This window comes from Gracilinanus agilis, chromosome 3 (assembly GCF_016433145.1).
Source record: "Gracilinanus agilis isolate LMUSP501 chromosome 3, AgileGrace, whole genome shotgun sequence".
NCBI lineage: Eukaryota > Metazoa > Chordata > Mammalia > Didelphimorphia > Didelphidae > Gracilinanus > Gracilinanus agilis.
Genome location: NC_058132.1, coordinates 186,305,937 through 186,328,944, shown reverse-complemented (window position 1 = coordinate 186,328,944; position 23,008 = coordinate 186,305,937). Strand labels below are relative to the sequence as shown.

Genomic DNA, 23,008 nt, shown 5'->3' with positions numbered 1-23,008 from the left:
GGGATAAGGACTTAGTTCACACTTTGGTGTGGCCTAAGTACTAAATACTGATCTTTCTGCCTAAAGCTCAAGGCAGAGTTCCAAGACAAGACTGGGTGCACCTGATTGGATCAAGTACACAATGAGACCAAAAACCTGAGCTCCAGCCTGGGGCTAGAATTTGATCATCCCCTGACCTGATCAAGATCAGAGTAAGATCAAAAGCTTACACCTAAGTCAGAGGCAAGACTTTAAGCTATCAGTATCTCAAAGGTCAATTGAATCAGCAGAGGAAGGGGGCTCCCACGGCTCTCAGCCATAAGACCTTCACATCATACCCCCAAGCTTACCTATAATTAGATAGGAAAAATGAGCAAAAAACAACAACAAATCACCTAACTCTAAAGAATTTTTATGGAGACAAAGACAAAGTGTAGACACAGAAGGGGATTGTGAAAGGAAAGTATACACATGCGAAATCCAGAAGAAAAATATGGATTGGACACAGATTCTGGGAAGGACTTCAAAAACCAATTAAGAGAGGCAGATGAAAAGTGGGGAAGATAAAGGAAAGTAATGCAAGAAGAAATGGGTCATTGAAAAAGGAGAACCAAAAACTGACAGAGGAAAATCAGTCCTTAAAAATCAGAATTGACCATCTAGAAACTAATGATTTCATGAGAAATCAAAAAACAATAAAGTAGAATCAAAGAAATTTAAAAAAGAGGAAAACATGAGATATCTTATTGATAAAACAAGTGATGAAGACAATAGAACTAGAAGAGATAATTTGAGAATTATTGGACTACCTGAAAGCCATAACCAAAAAAAAGTCTTGGATATCATAATATAAGGAATTATCAAAGATAACTGCCCAGAGATCCTTGAACAAGAAAATAAAATTGAAATTGAAAGAATTCATAGATTACCTCAAGAAAGAAATCCTCAAACGACAAGTTCCAGGAATATTATAAATTGAAGAGCCACCAAGCCAAGTAAAAAATACTTCAAATAGCCAGAAACAAATGGTTCAAATACCATGGAGCTACAATCAGGATCACACAGGACCTAGAAGCTTCTACATTAAAGGATCGAAATACATGGAATATGATATTCAGGAAGGAAAAAGATTTGGGTTTACAACCCAGAGTCACCTATCCAACAAAACTGAGGATATTCTTTCAGAAGAAAAAAATGGACATTTGATAAGATAGAAGATTTCCAAACATTCCTGAGGAATAAGCCAGAACAAAGAAACAATTTGAAGCCAAAACATTATACACAAGAGAAGCCCCAAAAGGTAAATATGAAAATTTAAGGGACTCATTAAGGTCAAAATGTTTATATGTCTATATGGAAAGAAGATTTCTGTAATTCTCAAAAATTACTCTTAGTAGTAGAGAAGATAGAAGGCATTTACTCAAAAAGAGGGTGGAGAAGTAAGCTGATTATGATTATATGATGTATATGTAAATATGATGTTATGGAACAATAAGTATGTATGATATGATATGTATGCATGTGAATGATATGTAAAAATCAATCAAGGGCTGAAAGAGAGGGTTGCACTAAGAGAAATTGGAAGGGACAGATAGAATGAGGTAAATTATATAACATAAAGAGGAGTGAAAAATCATTATAGAGAGGGGAGGATGAGGGTGGTGACAGGCAATGCTTAAACATTTTACTGTCATCATAACTGGATCAGAGAGGGTAAAACAAGTATATTCAGTGGGATATAGAATTCTATCTTACTCTACTCAGTGAGGTATAGAATTCTATCTTACTCCACAGAGAAACAGAAGGGAAATAACACAAAAGAAGAGGGAGGTAATTGGAAGAAGGGGTAATTGGAGGAGTGACAAAAAGCAAAATACTGGTGAGGAGGAACAGAGAGAAAAGGAATACAGTAGGATTTAAAGGGATAATGGAGAGCAATACACAGTTAATAATCATAACACAGACTGTCAATGGGATGAACTCACCTATAAAATGGAAGGGTATAACAGAGTGGATTAAAAATCTTAATCCTGCTACAATAAATACATTTGAGACAGGGTGATGCATACAGATTCAAGGTAAAAGTCTGGAGCAGAATTTATTATGCATGATCTAAAGTAAAAAAAGCAGGAGTAGCAATCATGATACCAGACTAATCTAAAGTAGAAATTGATCTGATTAAAAGAGATAAATAAGGAAAATTACATTTTGTTAAAGGGTACTATAAATGATGAAGGAATATACTTAATAAACATTTATGTACCAAGTGGTATAGCATATAGATTTTTAAAGGAAAAATTAAAGGAGCTCAAGGAGGAAATAAGTTGCAAGACTGTACTAGTGGGGGATCTCAACCTTCTCTTTTGAGAACTAGATAAACAGAACTGAAAAATAAATAAGAAAGAAGTAAGAGAAGTGAATGAAATGCTAGAAAAATTAGAGGTAATAGATATCTGGAGAAAACTGAACAGGGATAAAAAAGGAATATATTTTCTTCTTGGCAGCACATGGTACATATACAATGATTGGCCATGTATCAGGACATAAAAATATGCACACAAGTGCAGAAAAGCAGAAAGAATAAATGCAACTTTTTCAGATAATGAGATAAAAATTATAATTAACAAGAGTCTATGGAAAGACAAATTTTAAATTAATTGGAAATTAATTAATCTAATTCTTTGAAACTGGTGGGTCAAAAAAGAAATCATGGAAAAATTATGGACTTTATTAAAGAGAATGACAATGAGGAGACAACATATTGAAACCTATGGGATACAGCAAAAGTAGTACTCAAGGGAAAATTTATATCTCTGAATGCCCAGAGCAACAAAATCAAGAGGGAGGAGATCAACAAATTAGGGTCACAACTTAAAAAAAATAGAAAGGGAATAAATGAAAAATCTTCAAATAAAAACTAAATTGGAAATCTTAAAAATTAAAGGAGAAATTAATACAAATGAAAATAAAAGAATTATTGAACTAATAAGTAAGACTAGAAACTGGTACTCTGAAAAAACAAATAAAATAGATAAAGTACTGGTTAATCTAATAAAAAATAGAAATAAGAAGCAAATTAACATTATCAAAGATGAAAAGGTTAATCTTACCTCTAACGAAGAGCAAATTAAGGTGATTATTGAGAACTATTTTGCCCAATTATATGGCAAAAACATGACTTTCTGGGTGAAATGGGTGAATATTTACAAAAATATAAATTGCCTAGATTAAGAAAAGTGGAAACACAATACTTAAATAATCCTACATTGGTAAGAAACAGAAGGATGGATCAGTGGAATAGCCTAGGGGTAAATGACCTCAGCAAGCTAGTTTTCAATCAATCCAAAGATTCCAGGTTTTGGGACAAGAACTCACTATTTGACAAAAACTGCTGGGAAAATTAGGTTTAGATCAACATCTTACACCCTATACCAAGATAAATTCAAAATTAGTAAATGACTTAAATATAAAGAGTGAAATCATAAATAAATCAGGTGAACATAGAATAAAATACCTGTCACATCTGTGGGAAAGGAAGGAATTTAAGACTAAGCAAAAAAGAGAGAACATTAAAAAATGTAAAATGAATGATTTTGATTATACCAAATTAAAAGGTTTTGTAGAAACAATACCAATGCAACCAGAATTAGAAGGAAAGCAACAAACCTGGAAAACATTTTTATAGCAAAACTCTCTGACAAAGGTTTAATTTCACAAATATATAAGGAACTAAATCAAATTTACAAAATATCAAGCCATTCCTCAATTGACAAATACTTAAGGGATGTGAATAGGCAATTTTCACCTGATGCAATCAAAACTATCAATAAGCATATGAAAAAAGTGTTCTAAATCCCTCCTGATTAGAGAAATGCAAATTAAAACAGCTCTGAGGTACCACTTCACACCTAGCAGACTGGCCAATATGGCAGCAAAGAAAACTGATAAATGTTGAAGGGAATGTGGCAAAATTGGGACACTTATACACTGCTTCTGAAGTTGTGAACTGGTCCAAGCATTCCGGAGGGTAATTTGAAATTAGGCCCAAAGGGCTTTAAAAGATTGCCTGCCCTTTGATCCAGCCATATCACTGCTGGGTTTGTACCCCAACAAGGTAATAAGGAAAAAGACTTGTAAAAAGTATTTATAGCCAGGTTCTTTGTGGTGGCTAAAAATTGGAAAATGGCAAAATGAGGGGGTGTCCATTGATTGGGGAATGACTGAACAAATTGTGGGATATGGTTGTGATGGAATATTATTGTACCGAAAGGAATGAACTGGAGGATTTCTATGTTATCTGGAAAAGACCTCCAAGAATTGATGCAGAGTGAATTGAGAGCAGAACCAGGAGAACATTGTACATGGAAACTGATACACTGTGGCACAATTGAATGTAATAGACTTTCCTACCAACAACAGTGCAATAACCCAGGACAATTCAGAAGAATTTGCAAGAAAGAATGCTATCCACATCCAGAGAAAGAATTGTAGGAGCAGAAATGCAGAAGAAAAACATATGATTGATCACATGATTCAGTGGGGATATGATTAGAGTTTTGATGCTAAAAGATCACTCCATTGCAAATAAGAATAACATGGAAATAGGTCTTTATCAACGATACATGTAAAATCCAGTGTAATTGCTTGTCAGCTCTGAGAGGAGTGAGGAAAGAGGTGGAAATCATGAATCATGTAACCATGGAAAAATATCCAAAATAAAAATAATAAATAAATAAATAGAACTTAAAATTAGGAAACTAGTTTAATGGAAATTTTTGAGAGGCAACAAACATACTGTGTTCTGTTACTTACTGAGGTACAGAATCATAGGATCAAAGATTAAGGGGTGAAAGAACCTTTAGAGTTCATCTAGTTCAGTCCTTTCATTTTGGAGATGGAGAAACAAAGGTCCAAGGACAAGAAATACCTCATTTAATTCCACAGAATCTGCATTTTCTAACTCCAGGGCCAATGTGCTTTATGCTGTATTGTAGAAACTCATGCTGTTAAGAGTTTAAAATAGTATTTGTCATAAGAGCTCATTATGTGCACAGTACCCATGTCATACTAATTACTACTCTCCATTAGTTAAAAAAGGAACATGATATTCTAAAGTGTAGAAGATTCTGAATATTATTGGCCAATTTGCATCAATTTTTAAAAACAAAATCACATTAAAATTCAGATACATAATAAATTACTTGCTTTTAGCTTTCTAAAAATGTCTTTTAATACCAAAGTTGTTTACATGGAAATGATACTAAAATTTTTTTATCTCAAAGTTTTGACAATGGTTATTTATGTTACTAATATTTAAAATGGGTAAATTCATAGAATAATCAGAGAGCCACAAGATAGAAACACCAATGGAAGCTCATAAGCCATAAACTCATTCACAAAAATCAAATCATGAACAGAAATTTTTACATTTTTACTAGATAGCAGCAAAAACAAAATAGAGTTTTCTAGACAATATAAAGAAATGATCCTTACTTCATCAACTTCATGTTTTATGATAGAAAGCAGTTCCAATTCTATTTACCATATAAGAAATAGGTTGGCTTTTGTGAATTTTTCATAAGGAAGCTCATTTGGATAGCATTTCTTCAACTAAAATGACATGAATAATCTTAAATTATTTTCTGGTATCTGAACTAAGCATCTGTTATTTTATCTGTATTTAGATTTTCTAATATTTGAAAAATCTGAATTCTATTTGATAATATATAGCATGAAGCAGATTTATATTTGGATTCATTACAATCATTCAATAACAACCCACTATATTTTGGATCTGCATTTACGTCTGAAAATTAAGGAGAAACTTCATTCAGATTTAAAGTCACATGTCAAGCCAAACATTGTCTAAATACGCTATTATTCCTATCATTGGTTATTTATTGGTGGCTTCTCCAGAACCTTTTATATGGAAACTTTTAAATAAAAATTTGCTGAATTGAATGTGGCCAAATAGAAAATATTTCTTAAAGGTTTTACAAATATTCTAAACCTGTGATGGGCAAACTATGGCCCGTGGGCCGGATGTGGGCCCCCTGAAATGTTCTATCTGGCCATGGGACATTATTCCTAATTTGACGAATACAATGAGTAGGATACAATACAATGAAACTTCAAAAGAGTTGCCTTAAAAATAGACTGACAGATGAGCATTTCCTTTCCTTTGGCCCCCTCTTTAAAAAGTTTGGCCATCACTGTTCTAAACAATTAAAAGAAAGAGGTATATTTTGGGAGACCAACAAAATCTTTTTTGTTGAGAAAATCAAAGAAACGTTGAGATATAGATTCTTAGGCCCTAATAGAAATATGACTTTTATGACCATTTCATAGGTCCATTGAAAGAGAAGTGTTTTGTGAATGCTAAACTATTATACCAACAGGTTAGCAATAATAACAATAATAAAACAATTAACAATAGAGTGAAATTTGGATTTGAGTCTCCAAATGCTGATAAATAATGTCAGTATAGCTTCTTGATTAACTCCTCTCATGCCAAGTATCTACTCATTAGTTGCCATTTGGAAAATATCTCAATTGACAGATCAATTATAGATATTATAACCCACAAAGAAAAAGAAATAAATAGAATGCCCACTTCAGAGTCCTCATCATAGGAAAGAAGCATAAAATCTTCCAAACTATAAAATCATTTGAAAGAACTTTGGTCCATTAGCCAGAACTCCTCGTTTCTTTAGCTTAGGAGAAGAGATCTTAGCTAACGTTTGGAAAAAATCTTAGTCCTAACGTTTGGAAAAAATCTTAGTCCTAACGTTTGGAAAAAATCAAACTCTTTCAGGTTGTAATAATTATGTATAAACCTTTATGTATTTATAAAGTTAGCATCCAAAGATTGTTAAGTTCTTTGAAGACAAGGATTATTTCTCTTTAGTTTTCATATTTCCTATAGCAAGTAAAGTGTTTCAAACTTAATGTTAGGAACTTAATAAATGACTGTTGATTGATTGCTCACTGGAGCATACCCAAGGGGCTCTGAGAAAAGCTAATAATTCTGAGGATAGTTGTTGAAGAAGAAATTTTGAGTTCAATTCCTGATTTCCTTAATTTTGCAGTGCAGCTTTCTCAAAGATAAACAAGCTTATTCTGTTGGACCTCTTCATTTTTTTTTTTGTTTTCCAAGACAATAATCTAGCCCAATAAACCAAAGCATATTTTTAGCCAATATTTGAAGTATAATAAGGCAAAATGAGTGTGTATCAGCAAGATGGGTCTTTGCTCTCCTCCTGAGGACAACTACCTGGGTTTGGAGTTTGAGGGGGAAGGTTATGAATGTGATAGGTTCACATATGATAATTAAGATCCCGACTTTTGGTTTCTCTTCTATAGACAATGTGGATAATTCTGCAATGATACATCTCTGATACACAACTTGGTACCCTCTCTCAGTGTCCTTTCCATTTTTAGTCTATGAAACATGCTGCCAATAAACTCTACCACCCATGCTCCGGACCAATTTTGACCTTTAGATGGTAATTTGTATATCTGTATCTTCATTTCTCTCTAACCCCAATTCATATAAATCTGTCCTCAGAATGTCCAGAAAGTGTTTTTTAAAACAAAATCATTGAGCTGAATTAGTGTACAGGGAAAAATGAATGATAAGGACAATCCATTTGGAATTTATTTTGAACAGGCTTATGCATTTTAAGAGAACTCAATGAACTTTTTAAAGCGAAGACAGCATTAAGTCATAAATCTGGGCCAATTATTAGGCAATTTTCTAAGCACTTAAAAAATAGCCTGCTAAGGCACGATGTCTTTGCTGAATTTAGACATGCAGGAAGATTAAAATCAAATAGACTTTAGAGATGACTCATTAAGAAATAACATTTAAATATAGTCAACCAAAGAATATGTTACACTCTTTAAAAAAGTATAAAAATCTTTCACTCATAAATATTCACTCACCTGCCACTTTTATAAATGTTTAAATGTCCTGATCTCAAAAATGTCAAGGTAGAGAAGGCTATGTTTTAACTTTTGTTTACGTAATGCATAGCATGTATAGAAAAATAAGAATGGATTAAGTTCCTTCATAATAACATAAAATTTAATGGCTAAAGAAACTGAGCCTGTAGTGATGACAAAAAACAAAAAAACAAAAAATAAATAAAAAAAACCAGGTGAAGAACAACTTGAATTTCCCCTCTTGATAATAGGGAAATATACAAAACGTCTGTTAAAGGTAAGATTACTAACAAGTGGAGAAATAGTTGGACCAAGTTTCCTTCAGACCAGGTGGATAGGAGACACTAAATTGTTTTGTCTATTTTTACTCTAACTTGAAAGAAAGCAAGAACAAGTACCAGAGATCAGAAGGAAATCACTGCAGTTTTCTGTAAGTCTCATCTAGGACTGCAAGAGGGTTGCTTTCTGATGTGTTAGTGTAATAAGTATCAAATGAAAATAATGCTGAATGGATGTAGAAAAAAATTGAAAAAGCATCTCAACAGAGACACAACAAACATGGAAATTAGTCCAGGACTGAAGCTTTTGTATCTGCAAGATCTGTGCCAGCAAGATCTTTCTGATGATTGATCCTTCTGCTACTATAAGACAGAAAAAGCACTAGATAACCAGTTCCTAGTGCTGAAGGAAAGGCAATAGCACAAGAAAATATCAGATATTGAATTAAATAGCTCTATGTTTGTTTTGAACATCTAAAAATTATTTGATATTTATATTTCTAGTGTCTATTAAAGAAGAGTTGTAAGAATAAAATTGTATTTGTTAATAAGGAACTTAATTTCCTTATAAGGCAGGGAAGACCAAATTTTTGTATATTTCAGAAATTCTGAACCTGCAAAAGTGCTTAGCACAGAAGTGTTAATAAAGATTTATTAACTAATTAAAAAACAAATTCCAAATAGACTTAAATTAATACAGATATAAGATTTCTGGAAAACTGCTTGTACTTGACTTTAAAATTCCTCAACTATTCATAAAGTATATAATTGCCCTTAACTTTTCATCGAAACAAAGTGTGATCTTAAAAAAATTAGCCTTCTGTTGATGGCCATGTTACTGAATTATGAAATCCCTTAGTCTCTGAAAATGAGAAATTCATCCAAACAATAATTAAAAAATAGTATTGTGGGTATGAGTGGGCTACACTATATAAATAAGAATTATGCAAGAGAAGAAAGGCAATGGATGATGTCAGAGTATGTATAACCAGGAGATCAGAGCAGAGTATGATCAGAAAAGAATGTTTGAGTAAGCGAGGAATAACCTAGGCAGAGTCTTCAAGTGTCATTGGAATTGCTGAAAAGTCAAGAGATATTTTATGCTCTATGGATCTCTGGGAAGGGTTTACAAAACTTGAGCAAGGTCAGATGAGATAGGCAGGTATGGATTGATTGTGATCTGCATTGTTGGAGAAAGTATTCACATCAATGAGATGATATATCTATCAAAATTTCAAAGTACAAAAAAAGATTTTTCTGCTGGGGATATTCATACAGTGACAGATTCAAGTCAATATTTATTAGAATTAGAAAGCTATTAAACACATATGAATAGAGTCAAGCCTAGATTTTATTTACCATTCTATCAAATTAAAAGGCAAAGGTATGGAAAATTATCTTTACATTTTGACACAATGCATTTCATTGTTTTAAAGGTAAATCTTCAAGTTTTATCAATTTTACTATCTCTTAAGATTATGAAAATTGTTATTTGTAAGCCATATTCTTACTAGAAAATATGAAATAAATAGAAAGGAGTTGGTTAGAAACCAAATCAACAAGAATTTACTATGAGCTAGGCATTACAAATACAAATAAAGTATGTGCTTTCAAGGAGCATACAATGGGAGAAGACAAAAAAAGGGACCTGAAAATCTGGAGAGGCAAGAATGGAGAGGAAAGAAACCCATTCAGCCTGGGCATTTTCTTTCAAATGAAATTTTTGGGAGGAATTGAAAGCAGGATCAAGGGAAGAGAGTACTTCCAGTTGGAGAAGTCCAATGGTAGAGTGAACTTCTAGGGTGAAACTTAAATCTGGTGGTTGCAAAATTATCTGAATATAATTGATTTTATGATTTTATTTATTGTATGAAGGAAATTCTAGAAACTATCTTATTATGAATAGAAAAGTTTTAGATAATACAATACAATAAAATAATCAATAATGTATAGTTATGAACTTGGATATATGATTTAATCTATTTTTTAATTAAATAAACTATTAATTTGATATTTGATGATATAATTAAAGAGATGTTAAAATCTTCTGAAAAACAGATATTTCTAGAACTCATCTCAAGCATATATATTTTTTCCTCAAAAGTTAAGATTGAACCATTTTTACTTAATGTTCTACACTTTAAAATGGTAAATTTAAAAGGTAAAATATAACATATAAATGTAAATTTAAATTTTCCATTTATTTTTATTTAATAAAATAATGATGAACTTTCATTAAGGACTACTATTATTTTATGTGAGAAGTCATAAAATAAATTATATTCAGATATTTTTGCAACCTTATTGTTCTTTGGCAAATAATGCAAAATGTTTTTGACCACAGCCAGTTATACTTGAAAATATAGGTGCAAAATGTATCTCAAATTCTGGAAAGTTCTTTAAAAATGCTTGCACCACTGTTTCTAAGGAGAGTGAGAGTGCAGAGAGGATTCAGAAAATCTACCATGAAAAGGATCCTTAAAAATAGATGCTTGGCTAGGAAATAAGTCATAAGCCATATGAAGGAACACTACATTGCATCTATGCAGCTCACTTTGATTTACAATGTTATTAAGATAATGCAGAGAAAAGATTAACCACATTCTGATCAGAGCTCTTAGAATTTAAATATTTTCTGCCTTCATTTTCTGAAAAGAGGTGAACTGCAGCTTAAAACTATTATCATGGAATAATATAACACAAATGGCCAATAAAGTTTGCAGTTAAAGTTTGGGTTTGAAAATGCAATGAGCTAAAATTAGGTTTCAAAGGCTGCCTAATGCAGGCACTTCTCCCTGCCTTTTCTAATTCTTATTTATTCATTAGTACCAAGTCCCACAAAGTAACAGCAGTATAGCCAACCAGCTTCTCTATCATCATTGCATTTTCAACACTTGCTATTATTATGAAAACATAGATCATAACTCCTTGGTCTTTTGGCTAAGATCAAGTATAGAAAAATAGATCAATGAATAAAGGAAAGTTTTCCCAATCAGATTTTGCTTTTCTACTTCTTTGGGGAAATGTATTTTTCTCAAGTAAAGATTAATAATTTTTTTACAATTTAAGGGATCTTAAAACTCTATGACGTAGTAACAGGCAGTAACCAAGTATCACAAACTGTATAATAGTTACTTAAAAAGCAATGCTTTTTCCACTATCAGTGAAATCCCAGATCAATCTCTGTCCCTTAACAGTAGTAGGAAATAAGAAGTCAGTGAGATACCCAGAATGGAGGCAGAATTTTTTAAAACCTTTATTGGCATTTATTTTTTAGAGAGGTTAACATGGTTATATGGTTCATGCTCTTGCTTTCCCCTTCACCCCTGACTCCCCGCCCCCCCATGGCTGATGTGCATTTCCACTGGTTTTGGCATGTGTCATTGATCAAGACCTATTTCCAAATTGTTGATAGTTGCATTGATGTGGTAGTTTCAAGTCTACATCCCCAATCATGTCCTCATCAACCGATGTGTTCAAGCAGTTGTTTTTCTTCTGTTTCCACTCCTTTAGTTCTTCCTCTGAATGTGGGTAGCGTTCTTTACCATAAATCCCTCAGAATGGAGGCAGACTTTTAAGGAACAATAGAAATGGACCCTGGGCAACAGCAACATAAAGGAGGCTGACATCTAGAGCAGTCTAGCCTGTTTTGGAGTAGTATACCCTCCAGCCTACAAACCACTGGCTATAACCAAAGAGTCCACTAAAAGAATCTATTACTATCTTTTCCTCCAAACAAGACAAAGGTCAGAGTCCAGGAATGGAGTGCATTTTAGATGTCCAATATAATTTTTAGAATTTTCATGCTGAACAAATAAAACTGGCATTTCCTCGTACAAAGTAGATCAGAAAAAAGAAAGTTGGACATGAAACTATAGCTCTTTCATGTGCAATTAATTTTTCTTTTTAAAAATATGAATCTAGCTTGCAGCTTTCAAAGCTGTCCTATTTGTCTCTGCTTCCTTCTGGCACCCTGTTCTTTTCTCTGCACTATTTAAAAGATGCCTCCTGTCTAGCTGCTCTCTCCCTATTCCCACTCAGCCTCCTCCCAACCTTTAGGAAAAAGAAAAGAAAAACCAATATGTTTAATCCAGAAATGCCATGCTGGACCAGTATGTGGAGTTTCAGTAGGCAGCTTTGCTATTAGAAGATTCAGGACTGTGAGGAAAACAGTACAGGACCGTCTAAGAGCCATACAAAGCAATGTTGTACAATAGTTACCTCTGGCATGGGTGTTGATCAAGAACTGGCAGCAGGCCTTTGGACACTAAGACATGACATGATAGTTATTCCTGGCTAATAATTGTTGCACAGGCAGAGGATGGCTCAGTCTTCCTGGGAAATCTCAACAGTAGTTCTTGTGCTCTGGCATTGATCTTCAGGGTGAAGTAGAATAGGAATGGGGAGCATTATAGTCATTGAACTGAGATACAGGTGCAGGCCTAGACTAGCTATACTAATAGCTGCTGGAATTAAAAGAGAAAAGTGAATCTGAGAAACATTTCAAAGAAGAATGCTAAGAAGGAGCCAAACCAGATGAAGAAAGATGAAGTGAAACCAATTTAGGATGGACAGCTTGGGCAAAAAAAAGGGGAACCCTTGCCAGCAACTGGGAAAGTGGTTGAGGAAAGATTTTACGTTCACTTATGGAATTGAGTTTGGAGTGAGAGCAGAACATGCTGTTGTAAAATTCTGGTAGAAAGTCAGAGGTGAATAGCCAAAAACAAACAATTTATTAAAATTTCTCTGTAATCATTTTTTGGTTCTAGCCCTAAAAATCATTGATAATACATAAATAAGCCATTTCCTTGATATGGTGATCTTTTTCCTTTTTTTATTGAAAGCAAAAATAAAATGTTTGGTTGGAAATGTTGGGAATGTGTTTTAGATGTTCATAAATTAAAATTATGGTGATTTCTTGAGTAAATGTATAACTTATCTAAAATATCCAGTGGCAAAATAATTTCTGTTTGTTAGCCACATCTTTAAAAGCTGTATTTGGAGGAATGCACATGCATTTCTTATGAGCTATGCCATTTAGAAATAAACATACTACTTAAAGGGAAAGAAAAGCAAACTTGTTTTTTTTAGTACAGAACATTTTCTGGTGTACTACTACTGACTTACTCTGAAGAATTCTTTTGTTGACCCAGAGTCCAATGTTCCATATGCAATTTCAGTTTGTTTGGCAAGGTCTTCTGCACTTTCTATTGGAGAGACCATTCGCTCAACAGTCAGGAATGCAGCAAGATTTGCCGTATAAGAAGAGATGATGATGAGAGTAAAGAACCACCAAACACCTCCAACAATTCGACCCGAAAGGGATCTAAAAAAGAATAATGTAATGTATATTTTCCTGTATTTAAGTTCAAATAGAGAAAAGATTGAGAAAAATACCATTTCCCCCATTATGCTTGTTAACTAAGTAACTTTAATACTTTTACCTAATTTTACATATTTGGGCAGGATTTTAAAAATGATTTATGCATAATCTGATGATCCTTTTGCTATATTTAAAATGTTATTGATATTGAAAATATGGATTTAACATTTCCTCTTTATTGTTCAATAAGTAGAAATAGCACAATCTAAATTCATTAATGTGTTGGATTTAATCTTTAGTGAGACCATAGCAGCAGAGGATAAAAGATGTATTGCATTTTTCTTTCTAGTCATAGCTTCATTGAGACAGAGAGGTATAAGTTGGAGGTATTTAGCAAGAGCTGGCATTGAGACTATAACAGGTAAATGACTATTCATTCCAAAATGATCTTTGTTTTTGAGTATAGAACCCCAGGCCACATTTCCTTTCTGGACTAGCTAGACTACATTTTAATATTGTGTTATATATCCTTTCACTACTTTTAATTGCTTTGCTTGGTATTGTGTTCTGGGTGTAGATGAAGGTGAAAAAAACAATCTAAATGAGAAAAGTCAGGATGCACTCATTATTTAATTTGACACTTCCTCCTGGCTAAATTGGTCTTGAAACTTTTTCTCTCATGTTATATTGAGGAATTCTCTTGTTAATTCTATGATTTCCAGAGTCAGCATAATAAAATTATCATGTTTGATCTTTACAAAAATCTTGAGAGGTCAGTGCTATTGTTATCCATATTTTATGGGTAAGGAAACAAAGGCTCAGAGAAGTTAAATGATTTGCCCAGTGTTATACAACTAGTAAATATAAAGTGATAATTTTTTTAAAAGCTCTTTTCTCACTCATAAAATTTGCTAAGTCTTAGGTTTAGTCTTTGTGATAGTCTTTCATTACAGTGGCATATAATAGCTATCTGCCTTGCTTCTAATTGCTTCTCATTTAAACAAGAAAAAACAACTTTAGGAGGTCCTCATCGATATGTGTCCACATGTGGATTAAAAACAAACAAACAACCAACTTCAGAGTGTAGGAAACTCCCATGATTCTCTATATATTGAATTCAAGGTATGTGTATCTACATATACATATATACATGTACATGTATATATACACACATGCATGTTTATGTGTATGTTACAGCACATAAATGATTCATTATTTCACTTGTGTGGGAAATCTTTCTGCTTAAGAAGATTGCAATAACTTGGTAGCTAAGTCTTAGAGAACTACATAAGGCTCAGGAAGGTTATATGTCTTGCCCATGGTTAATTATAGAGCTAATTAAATTTGAGATATTATTTGAATCCAGGTCTCTCTCCAATTTCAGCTAATACATGCACTATATCAAGTGGCCTTTTGAATCTCTAAGATGTCCCCAAAATCTTAGTGCTGCTTTGCATTTAAGAGCATAAAGAGATTATGCATGACTCCTCAGTCCCAGTTTAATCTCTTACATTATGGGGGAAGTCTATTATAATTTTGCTACTTTTGTTTGTATTTTAGAAGCTAATTTTTTTCAGCAAAATTAACAGTTCAGTGACTCAGATGTATCCCAAGGTAATGCTGAAAACACATGAAGAGCCTAGAATATTAGTAATCACTTCAACATAATTTCGGAGTAGATTGGTCTCAAGATAGTATTTGTCTTGATTATAGGACTTAAAACATGAAGTCTTAGAGTGGAAACCTCTTAGAGTGATTCAGATTCTATGGAACTTCATAGCAAACGTCTCCCTTCCGTTGCATTGGCGTGAGAATCAAGGTTAACAGTTGCTACCCATCACCTTATTAAAATGTTTATTCAAATCATGAGAAGGGAACAGAAAATTAGTTCATGTAATTACAATTTAGATTTTATTTTCCATCTGTCAAATCACTGAACTAAACATTAATACTAAATGGTTTTGACAGTGGTGAGGGTTGGCATAAGTTACTGATCTAGAGGGAACATTAATCTTTATGATTTATTCACATTTTATGCAAACAAGAAAGACATTAGCTAGGATTATGCTCAATCTAAGTTATGAATTAAAAGTTTTGGTTAGCTTCAAAAATGTTCTCTCTTAGACAAAGAGCATGTGGATCCAAGGGCTAGGACAAGACATTAATGAGCTCTGGGCAAGGTTTAAACATTGTATTACCTATGTAATATAGTACTGTAATCATACAACTTATCACAATATTAAATAGCTATGTGTTTAAGACAGTGTAAGTTTCTTGCTTGGAAAAATGTACTTAAAAATTCTAATGTTAAAAATGTATCTTTCATTCTCTTTACACTGCACTCCCTGCAGCTAAATTCTAAAGGTACCTACCTTGTATCTGGATATACTTCCCTAGCACTGGTTCTAGGTGGCTTGATGAAGCTCACAAACCCTGGACTTAGTGGAAAATAGGAATTAAATAAAAGAAATGTTCAATGTTTTAAAACTAACCTTGGTGAAATATCACATCCTTGCTGCATAAAGGCACCCAAGGAAAACCAGAGGCTGTTAAAAATGCCAAACTCATTGGGAGGCTGGTCACTTGGTCCTTCTTTTCCATCCTCTGGTTCTTCTGTGTGCCACTCATACGGACTAAATCGACTAACTAGGAATAGGACCACACTGACACCAATGTAGGCAAAAACTATGCACATCCAAATCTCATAGGCCAGAGGATCCAAGAAGGAAAATACTCCTGGTTTAGATTTCTGAGGCTTTTTAATCATAATGGATATGCCCAAACTCATGAAGGGCTTCGAAAAGTCAATAACTTCTTCTCGGACCAAAGTGATTGTTAGTGGGGCGATAGCAATCTCGGCTTTCTAAAAGAGAAGAAACACACAAAGGCATATATGTTAATGCTGTTCTTTGAAAACACTTGATTGTCATCTCTATATTCAGAATTGAGTGAACATTTAATTATTTTCAAATATATGATATACACATAGCCATTTTAATCCTACAAAGTATGTTTTTGGTGGTTGTAATTTGGGGGTGGAGGAGTCAGATAATGAGACTATGATTTCTGGTTATTTCATTATTTAATTAAGGTGATGAAGGAAGTAGGAGGTCTGGTTGACTAAAAGTGTTGTCCCAGCAATAGCAGATCTTGCTAACTCTTGCTACTCTATTTCAGAAGCAGCCACTGATATCTTCTTTGTCACCTTTTCACTATTATGAAATCTAAATTAAAGGCATGTATCTTTTTTGCCTTTTAGAGTCAAGAAAGAGATGTTATAGAATGAATTACACCATTTTTCTGTGTGAAAAGGCCAATCATGGCAAATATCTACCAATTCAACGCAGCAATGAAAATCTGGGAACTACGTTTTTATTCAAATAACATTATAACATGTATCGAAATGAGGTGGTGAAACAGCACCCCTAATTCTCAATCATTAATGTTAACAGAGAAAAAAGAGAGGCAAGACATGATGAATAAAAATAAATAATCCTTAAAATATTTACATGTGTATATACATGTATACTTATTTTTAGCATTAAAAGAATCATAGGATAGTTTCTGGCTGCCTCTGTCTCAATCTGTCTCTGTCTCTGTCTCTCTGTCTCTATCTCTACCTCTCTCTCTCTCTCTCTCTCTCTCTCTCTCTCTCTCTCTCTCTCTCTCTCTCTTTTTCTTACTCACACACACACACATTCTCATATCTAATCATTTTCTCATTCACCTTGAAAAGGGCTACTCATATTGGCAGCAGCCTAAGATCCATTTTGGATGATCTACATCTGAGGATTGACCACAAATACCTGAACATATATAACTTGTGAATGTCCATATATACTATTAAATTTTCCTTGGAGGAAACCCTCATAAAGAAGAAGTTGATATAAAGACAGCTGTTTCTGAGTGTAATTAATTTCTACTATTCTTTTTTTTAATTTATTATTTTTAAACCCTTAACTTCTGTGTATTGGTTCCTTGGTGGAAGAGTGGTAAGGGTGGGCAATGGGGGTCAAGTGACTTGCCCAGGGTCACACAGCTGGGAAGTGTCTGAGGCCAGATTTGAACCTAGGACCTCCCATTTCTAGGCCTGACTCTCAATCCACTGAGCTACCCAGCTGCCCCTCTACTATTCTTATAAGGTAGATCCTCAGCGTGTGTCTATAATTTGCTTGCTTTATGCTTGTACCATACGTTTCAAATATTACTGTGGAACAAATGCTTTAGAAACACTCTTTCTCAACTTGAGACAAGGCAGTAATGCTCATTTGATAAAACTGCCCATGCAAGCCATGGTCTAAAGTTATTTGCTCTCTATACTGCATTTCTTTTCTCATTTAAGGTCACCTTTGTATTCAGTATCTCTTTCACATGGAGATCAAATCTAATGGATCGCTTTATATAGTAATTCAAATTTCTTTTCACTTTGAGGTTTCAGTTACTGTATTACCATGTAACAAAACATCAGTTTCATGGTCTGAAAAAGCACAATACTGAGTTTTCCAGCTACTGAATGGAAATTTGGGTTTGGGATAGGTTTCCCTCTGCTGATTTGCATTATGTGTTTAATCTCTTCTATCTATGTGATTTCCAGGGAAATGGAAGAAGTACCCCCTCTGTAATTTTTGATTTCACGGAGGTCTTGTGAAGATAAATCAGATCGAGTATGCTCTGTGCTTTGGAAGATGAAAACCATGAAACAATATTAATATAGCATGCTTGTCTGCTTTAGGACATTTCTGAATCAGCATATGATTGCATGTTCCTGTTATTGTGTTCTTCCCTAAGAGGAAACTTTTTTCCTTAGCTGTACATTTGATTTCTGGTTGAGAGAAATAGGATGCAGGATGTCACAACGACTGAGTGCCTTGCTGACTACTTCGAGCAACCAGCTTGAGATTTTGATGGGCACTGAAGTGATGATTGATCTTGTGAGTCAGGCAAGAGTGAATGTTTTTATTTGCTTTGAGCTGAAAATTTGTTCTCACACTTATCTTTTGTTGCAGGAGGTGCATTTTACTGTTTCATGTGAAACCACAACATATTCAGTCTTCACTTTGGGAAGCTTTGCTGTCATGTAAAATAAGGAAGGAATTCTATAACATTTCTTCAATATTTAATAGACCCAACAACAATGTTTTCACATCATTTTGTGATAGGGTTGGAAAAATATATATATTAAAGGATTCATTGTGCAAACCATAGTTTAAATAACTTTTAAAAAGTATGTTTATTTAGTACATGATTTGGGATGTAAGTGACTTGTTCCAAATAAGCTTTACTTGGTGACTTGCTCAACTAATGACTCTCAGAGTTGGAACAGGAAATTAGGAATGAAAGTAGAGAGGCTATAGACCTAAATTCAAATTCTCATTCTGCTGCTTGCAATTCGTAGGACCTTTTTTAAAGCAACCTTATCACTCTTGGACACAGTTTCTTCTTCGAAATAGCTGGGTTAGGTTATCTTTAAGGCTCCTTTTAGCTCTAGATCCTATGATTCTAGATGAATTTTAGCATCAAACGTAAATGTTGTTTAGGGCAAGTTATTCAAGATAGCTCTGTATTTTTCAAAACAGTTTCTAAAGGTTAAAAAATTCCAGCATGAAATTAAAGATCTATCCACCCTTCCCTCTTTATACACAGTGAATTTTAAGTCATCTAACAATGAGCTTCTATTAATGTCATTTTTTTTCTGCTTGAGAGGTCAAAAGGTATTGATTACTTTAAACGTTTAGGAATTAGTAAACTGAGAACAACTCTGTTTGAAGCTATACATCTAGGACACTTTGAAACAGTTTAATCAATCCATGAAACTTTAAACATTTCAATAATGATATATATATATATATATATATATATATTTACTGTTCATAGAAGGTAAATTCATCAAAAAATTGAGTTGCTTACCCCATACACAAGTTCTCCTACCATACCATTCCAGATTTTTGTATCTGCATCTCTTGCTCCATATTTTCCATCTGGAACAATGGCAATTTTGTACTTGATACCAATGTGTTTTGCAATTTCAGAAGCCAAATCTACACAGTAGCCTTCATACTTGTCATTCCCTTCAAACATTTCATGGTTTTTCTTGTACATAACATATGGGGATTCCTATAATGAAAGAAGTAGAACTGTAAAGGAGAAATATATGAAATGCAATTTGAAAAACAGCATGTAAATCTATTGGTTTTAGTGTGTGACTAAAAGTTAATGTTTGATATTAGTCTATACACATTAGTGTATATACCTTAATCTATATACACATTAGGATATAATATATATTACTTCTACATAATCTCCTATGTCAAAAGAAATCAATACTTAAACTAAGGCACACTAATTAAATTCAAAAGAATATCAATGCTTTAAAATAACTCCTCAATCAAAGGGCAAGTAATAAATCATTACTTTCTGCCCAGGGCAGTAGCAATGCAAGGACATTTGGGGGAAAATAAGAATCTGACATACTTCAGTGATAGGAATTGAAGTTTCAAAATATAGATCATAAAAGTTTGAAACTAACTCAAGGTAAAATTTGAGCTCTGTAAGAAAATGCCTAGAAAGGTAGAATGACACAAAGGCACACATTACACATATTCTGTGTGTTCTGCTTCTGGCTTGGAATTATTTTATATACACTGTACCTTGTCTTGAATGGAATTCACTTTCTTAGTGATGTGAGATCTTCTGTTAGTGCCTAAAACTAGTGCTTCATGAATATTAATTCAGCTTCCAAATATATTTGAAATTATACATGTCAAAGTTTTATGTGTGACTCATGCAATGTTAAGTATAGTTAGTAAATAGTTTCCTAAGTATCTCAGTATTATTTGAAATTATATATATATATACATATATATGTATGTATGTATAGTAGTACTTGAAAATCAAGAGTATTTCAGGAGAAAACATTGATTAGACCATGATTCCAACAAGTAATCACATTTGCAAATAATCTTGGACATTACAAACATATTTGCTCTATGTATATCTATCTTCCACTTAGGACAATGACTAGCCAAAGGGACTTGTTGTAAACGTAAAATATGCAGTGGACATATTTCTCCGTTAGTCTTTCTTGGGAAACTCATGACACAATGATGATCATGACTATAAGCAAGGTCATCTTTTAGTATATAATTCATTGTTGTAAAGATTTTACAATATGATCCCATGTGATTCTGAGGCTGCTTCATAACTACTCTGGTTATGTCATTTATTTTTCCATGAAAAAGCAGACACATATAATTCATAATTTCTTTTTTGATTATGGTATTTTTAAAACATCTCTATTTGATACCTACAATATATTCTACTTTTATTCTTACTTGACTTTCATTTAGTTTGTTGTTACATAAACTACCAAATATTTTGTAGTTATTAATATCAAATATGATTTTATTAAAAGTGACTGACTCCTATTGCCATCTAAATGACAGAAATAGCACAGGACAATGGCCTTCCTTTGTGTTATTTTTGCATGCTCCTATGCTTGGGTTCAGGGATGATCTCACCTTCTGATCTCATTCTACATAGTTCCCATTGTATTGTTTTTTCCTCCATATATAAGAGAAAATAAATTTATTCTCCTTATAGGGATGCTTTGAGGATTGGTATTAACTTATAGATAATATGATAAAATATGAAAAAAATAGAACATGACAAATTATAAATGTGTACATGAGAATTAGGGGCGATTGCAAAGCATCATTCACTTAAAAATGTGGCATGAGAACAGTAGTGATTATTATAAGTGACTTTCTCATGCAGTTTGATTAAAGAAGAAGAAAAGGCATTACAGAAAGATAAGAGCCACATATCTGTAGAGTTATTCTATATATTTTTGAAATGGTTTTATTTCTATAGTTAATAATAACTAATTAATATTAACACATATTTAATATTTACAATGCAGAATATAATTTATTTTAAATTAATGTTTAATACATAATTTATATTTATAAAATAATTATTGTAATTAATACCAGATATAATTAAAATTAACTTTGTAATGTAACAAAGATTTTCCAAAACAGGAACTATCAAGATCTCAAGTTCAGTATTAAACCTCATGTACAGAATCTTAGGTTCTTGGGATATAAATTATGTGAGATGATACCTCATATAATCACTTTACTTTGCTATAAAATAATATCTTATAGGAATCTGTTTTTCTTGGCTGCATATTTGTGATGCAATTTTTGTTCCCTTTTAGTTTAGTTTTTTTTTATTGATGGAAAGTGGGAGTGAGAGAATCAATGATTCTTAATTGAAAAAAATTCAATTAAGTACATAAATTATTTTGAGTAGATGTACATTTTGCTTAGTCGAAAAAGACAAAGCAACATTATTTCCCTCTCCTTAATGAAAATTAATTTAACTTCCCTTTTCTAAAAGCAAACTGAGGGAAGATATCATGAGAGATATTTAAGACTAGTTAGTTCTAAAGATCTCAGTATCTAAGTTTTGGGGCACTACCGTCTTTACTCTAAAACCATGAGTGCAACTCTCTGAGATACCACGTGATTTTAAAACCAAGTGAAAAGATTACATGAAAGGAATTTTCCATCTTTAGCTAATTCAAATTCTGAATCTTAAAGTCACAATTATGAGGTAATAATAATGTTAAAACCCAGAGCATCCCTTCTCTTTTGCCTAATGTCCTTGATGACTCATTCTAATATACATTTCTGTCCAGCTCTTTTAAAAGAATGAATCATTTAATATGCTAAGTTATTTCTGAAGAGACTAGACTATAGAAAGAAGGAAAGGAAACTTCACTTAAAAGTCTGGTTTCATTTTTCCAGCTTTTTCCTTTTTGGACAACAAACATGCATTTAAGTTTTGTTTATCTTAAATGTAGACTAATGCAGTTGTATTTTAGAACTTCAAATATAAGTAAATATATGTGCAAATGAGTGTGTGTGTATGCATATGTATATATTTATATATCTATACATATTAAATATTCACTTCCCAAAATATTAATAGAAACCTTGAAAATTTTATGTAGTCATTCCAGCCTACCAGACCAATAGAAATCTGCATGTCAGAGTAAGGTAAAATGCAAGTGAGTGTGAGTAAAACAGGAAAATGATTTAGAGAAATGGAGGAAAATATTAGGAGAAAAAAATAACTTTTGGAGAGAAAAGTCTGCCTAGCTGCTCTGTTTTCCCTCCCGCTTACCTCTGATATTTTCCCTTCTTAACTAAGAATGCTAATTGTTCCATCTATGAGCACAAAGAAATTGCCAAATACCCAAATTCAATTTCTTAAAAGATGGGGATTGATGACATTTAGTTTATAATATAGTGGCAATTTGGAAGGGACCGTTTAAATCTCCTTTAGTGGTAGTCTCTTGGGAGAGTGGTGAAATAGTATGATCTGAACAGTGAAATAAACTAATTTTCTATGTTCCTTAAACAATTGAAGTTTCTTTGCTTATGAGATGTTGAGATGTTTTATATATATATATATATAT

General features: G+C 32.9%; 1 protein-coding gene across 2 annotated transcripts in view; it reads right to left on the bottom strand.

Moving 5' to 3' along the window:
• The window catches only part of GRIA4 (glutamate ionotropic receptor AMPA type subunit 4), a 442,432-nt gene that overhangs the window by 52,541 nt on the left and 366,883 nt on the right, over window positions 1-23,008 (bottom strand). For both annotated transcript variants that reach the window (XM_044666282.1, XM_044666281.1), the window contains exons 10-12: window positions 19,432-19,638; window positions 16,017-16,387; window positions 13,329-13,527 (exon numbers count right to left, since the gene is read on the bottom strand). In XM_044666282.1, coding sequence (XP_044522217.1) covers window positions 13,329-13,527; window positions 16,017-16,387; window positions 19,432-19,638 — 777 coding nt within the window. The remainder of the gene's footprint in view (window positions 1-13,328; window positions 13,528-16,016; window positions 16,388-19,431; window positions 19,639-23,008) is intronic.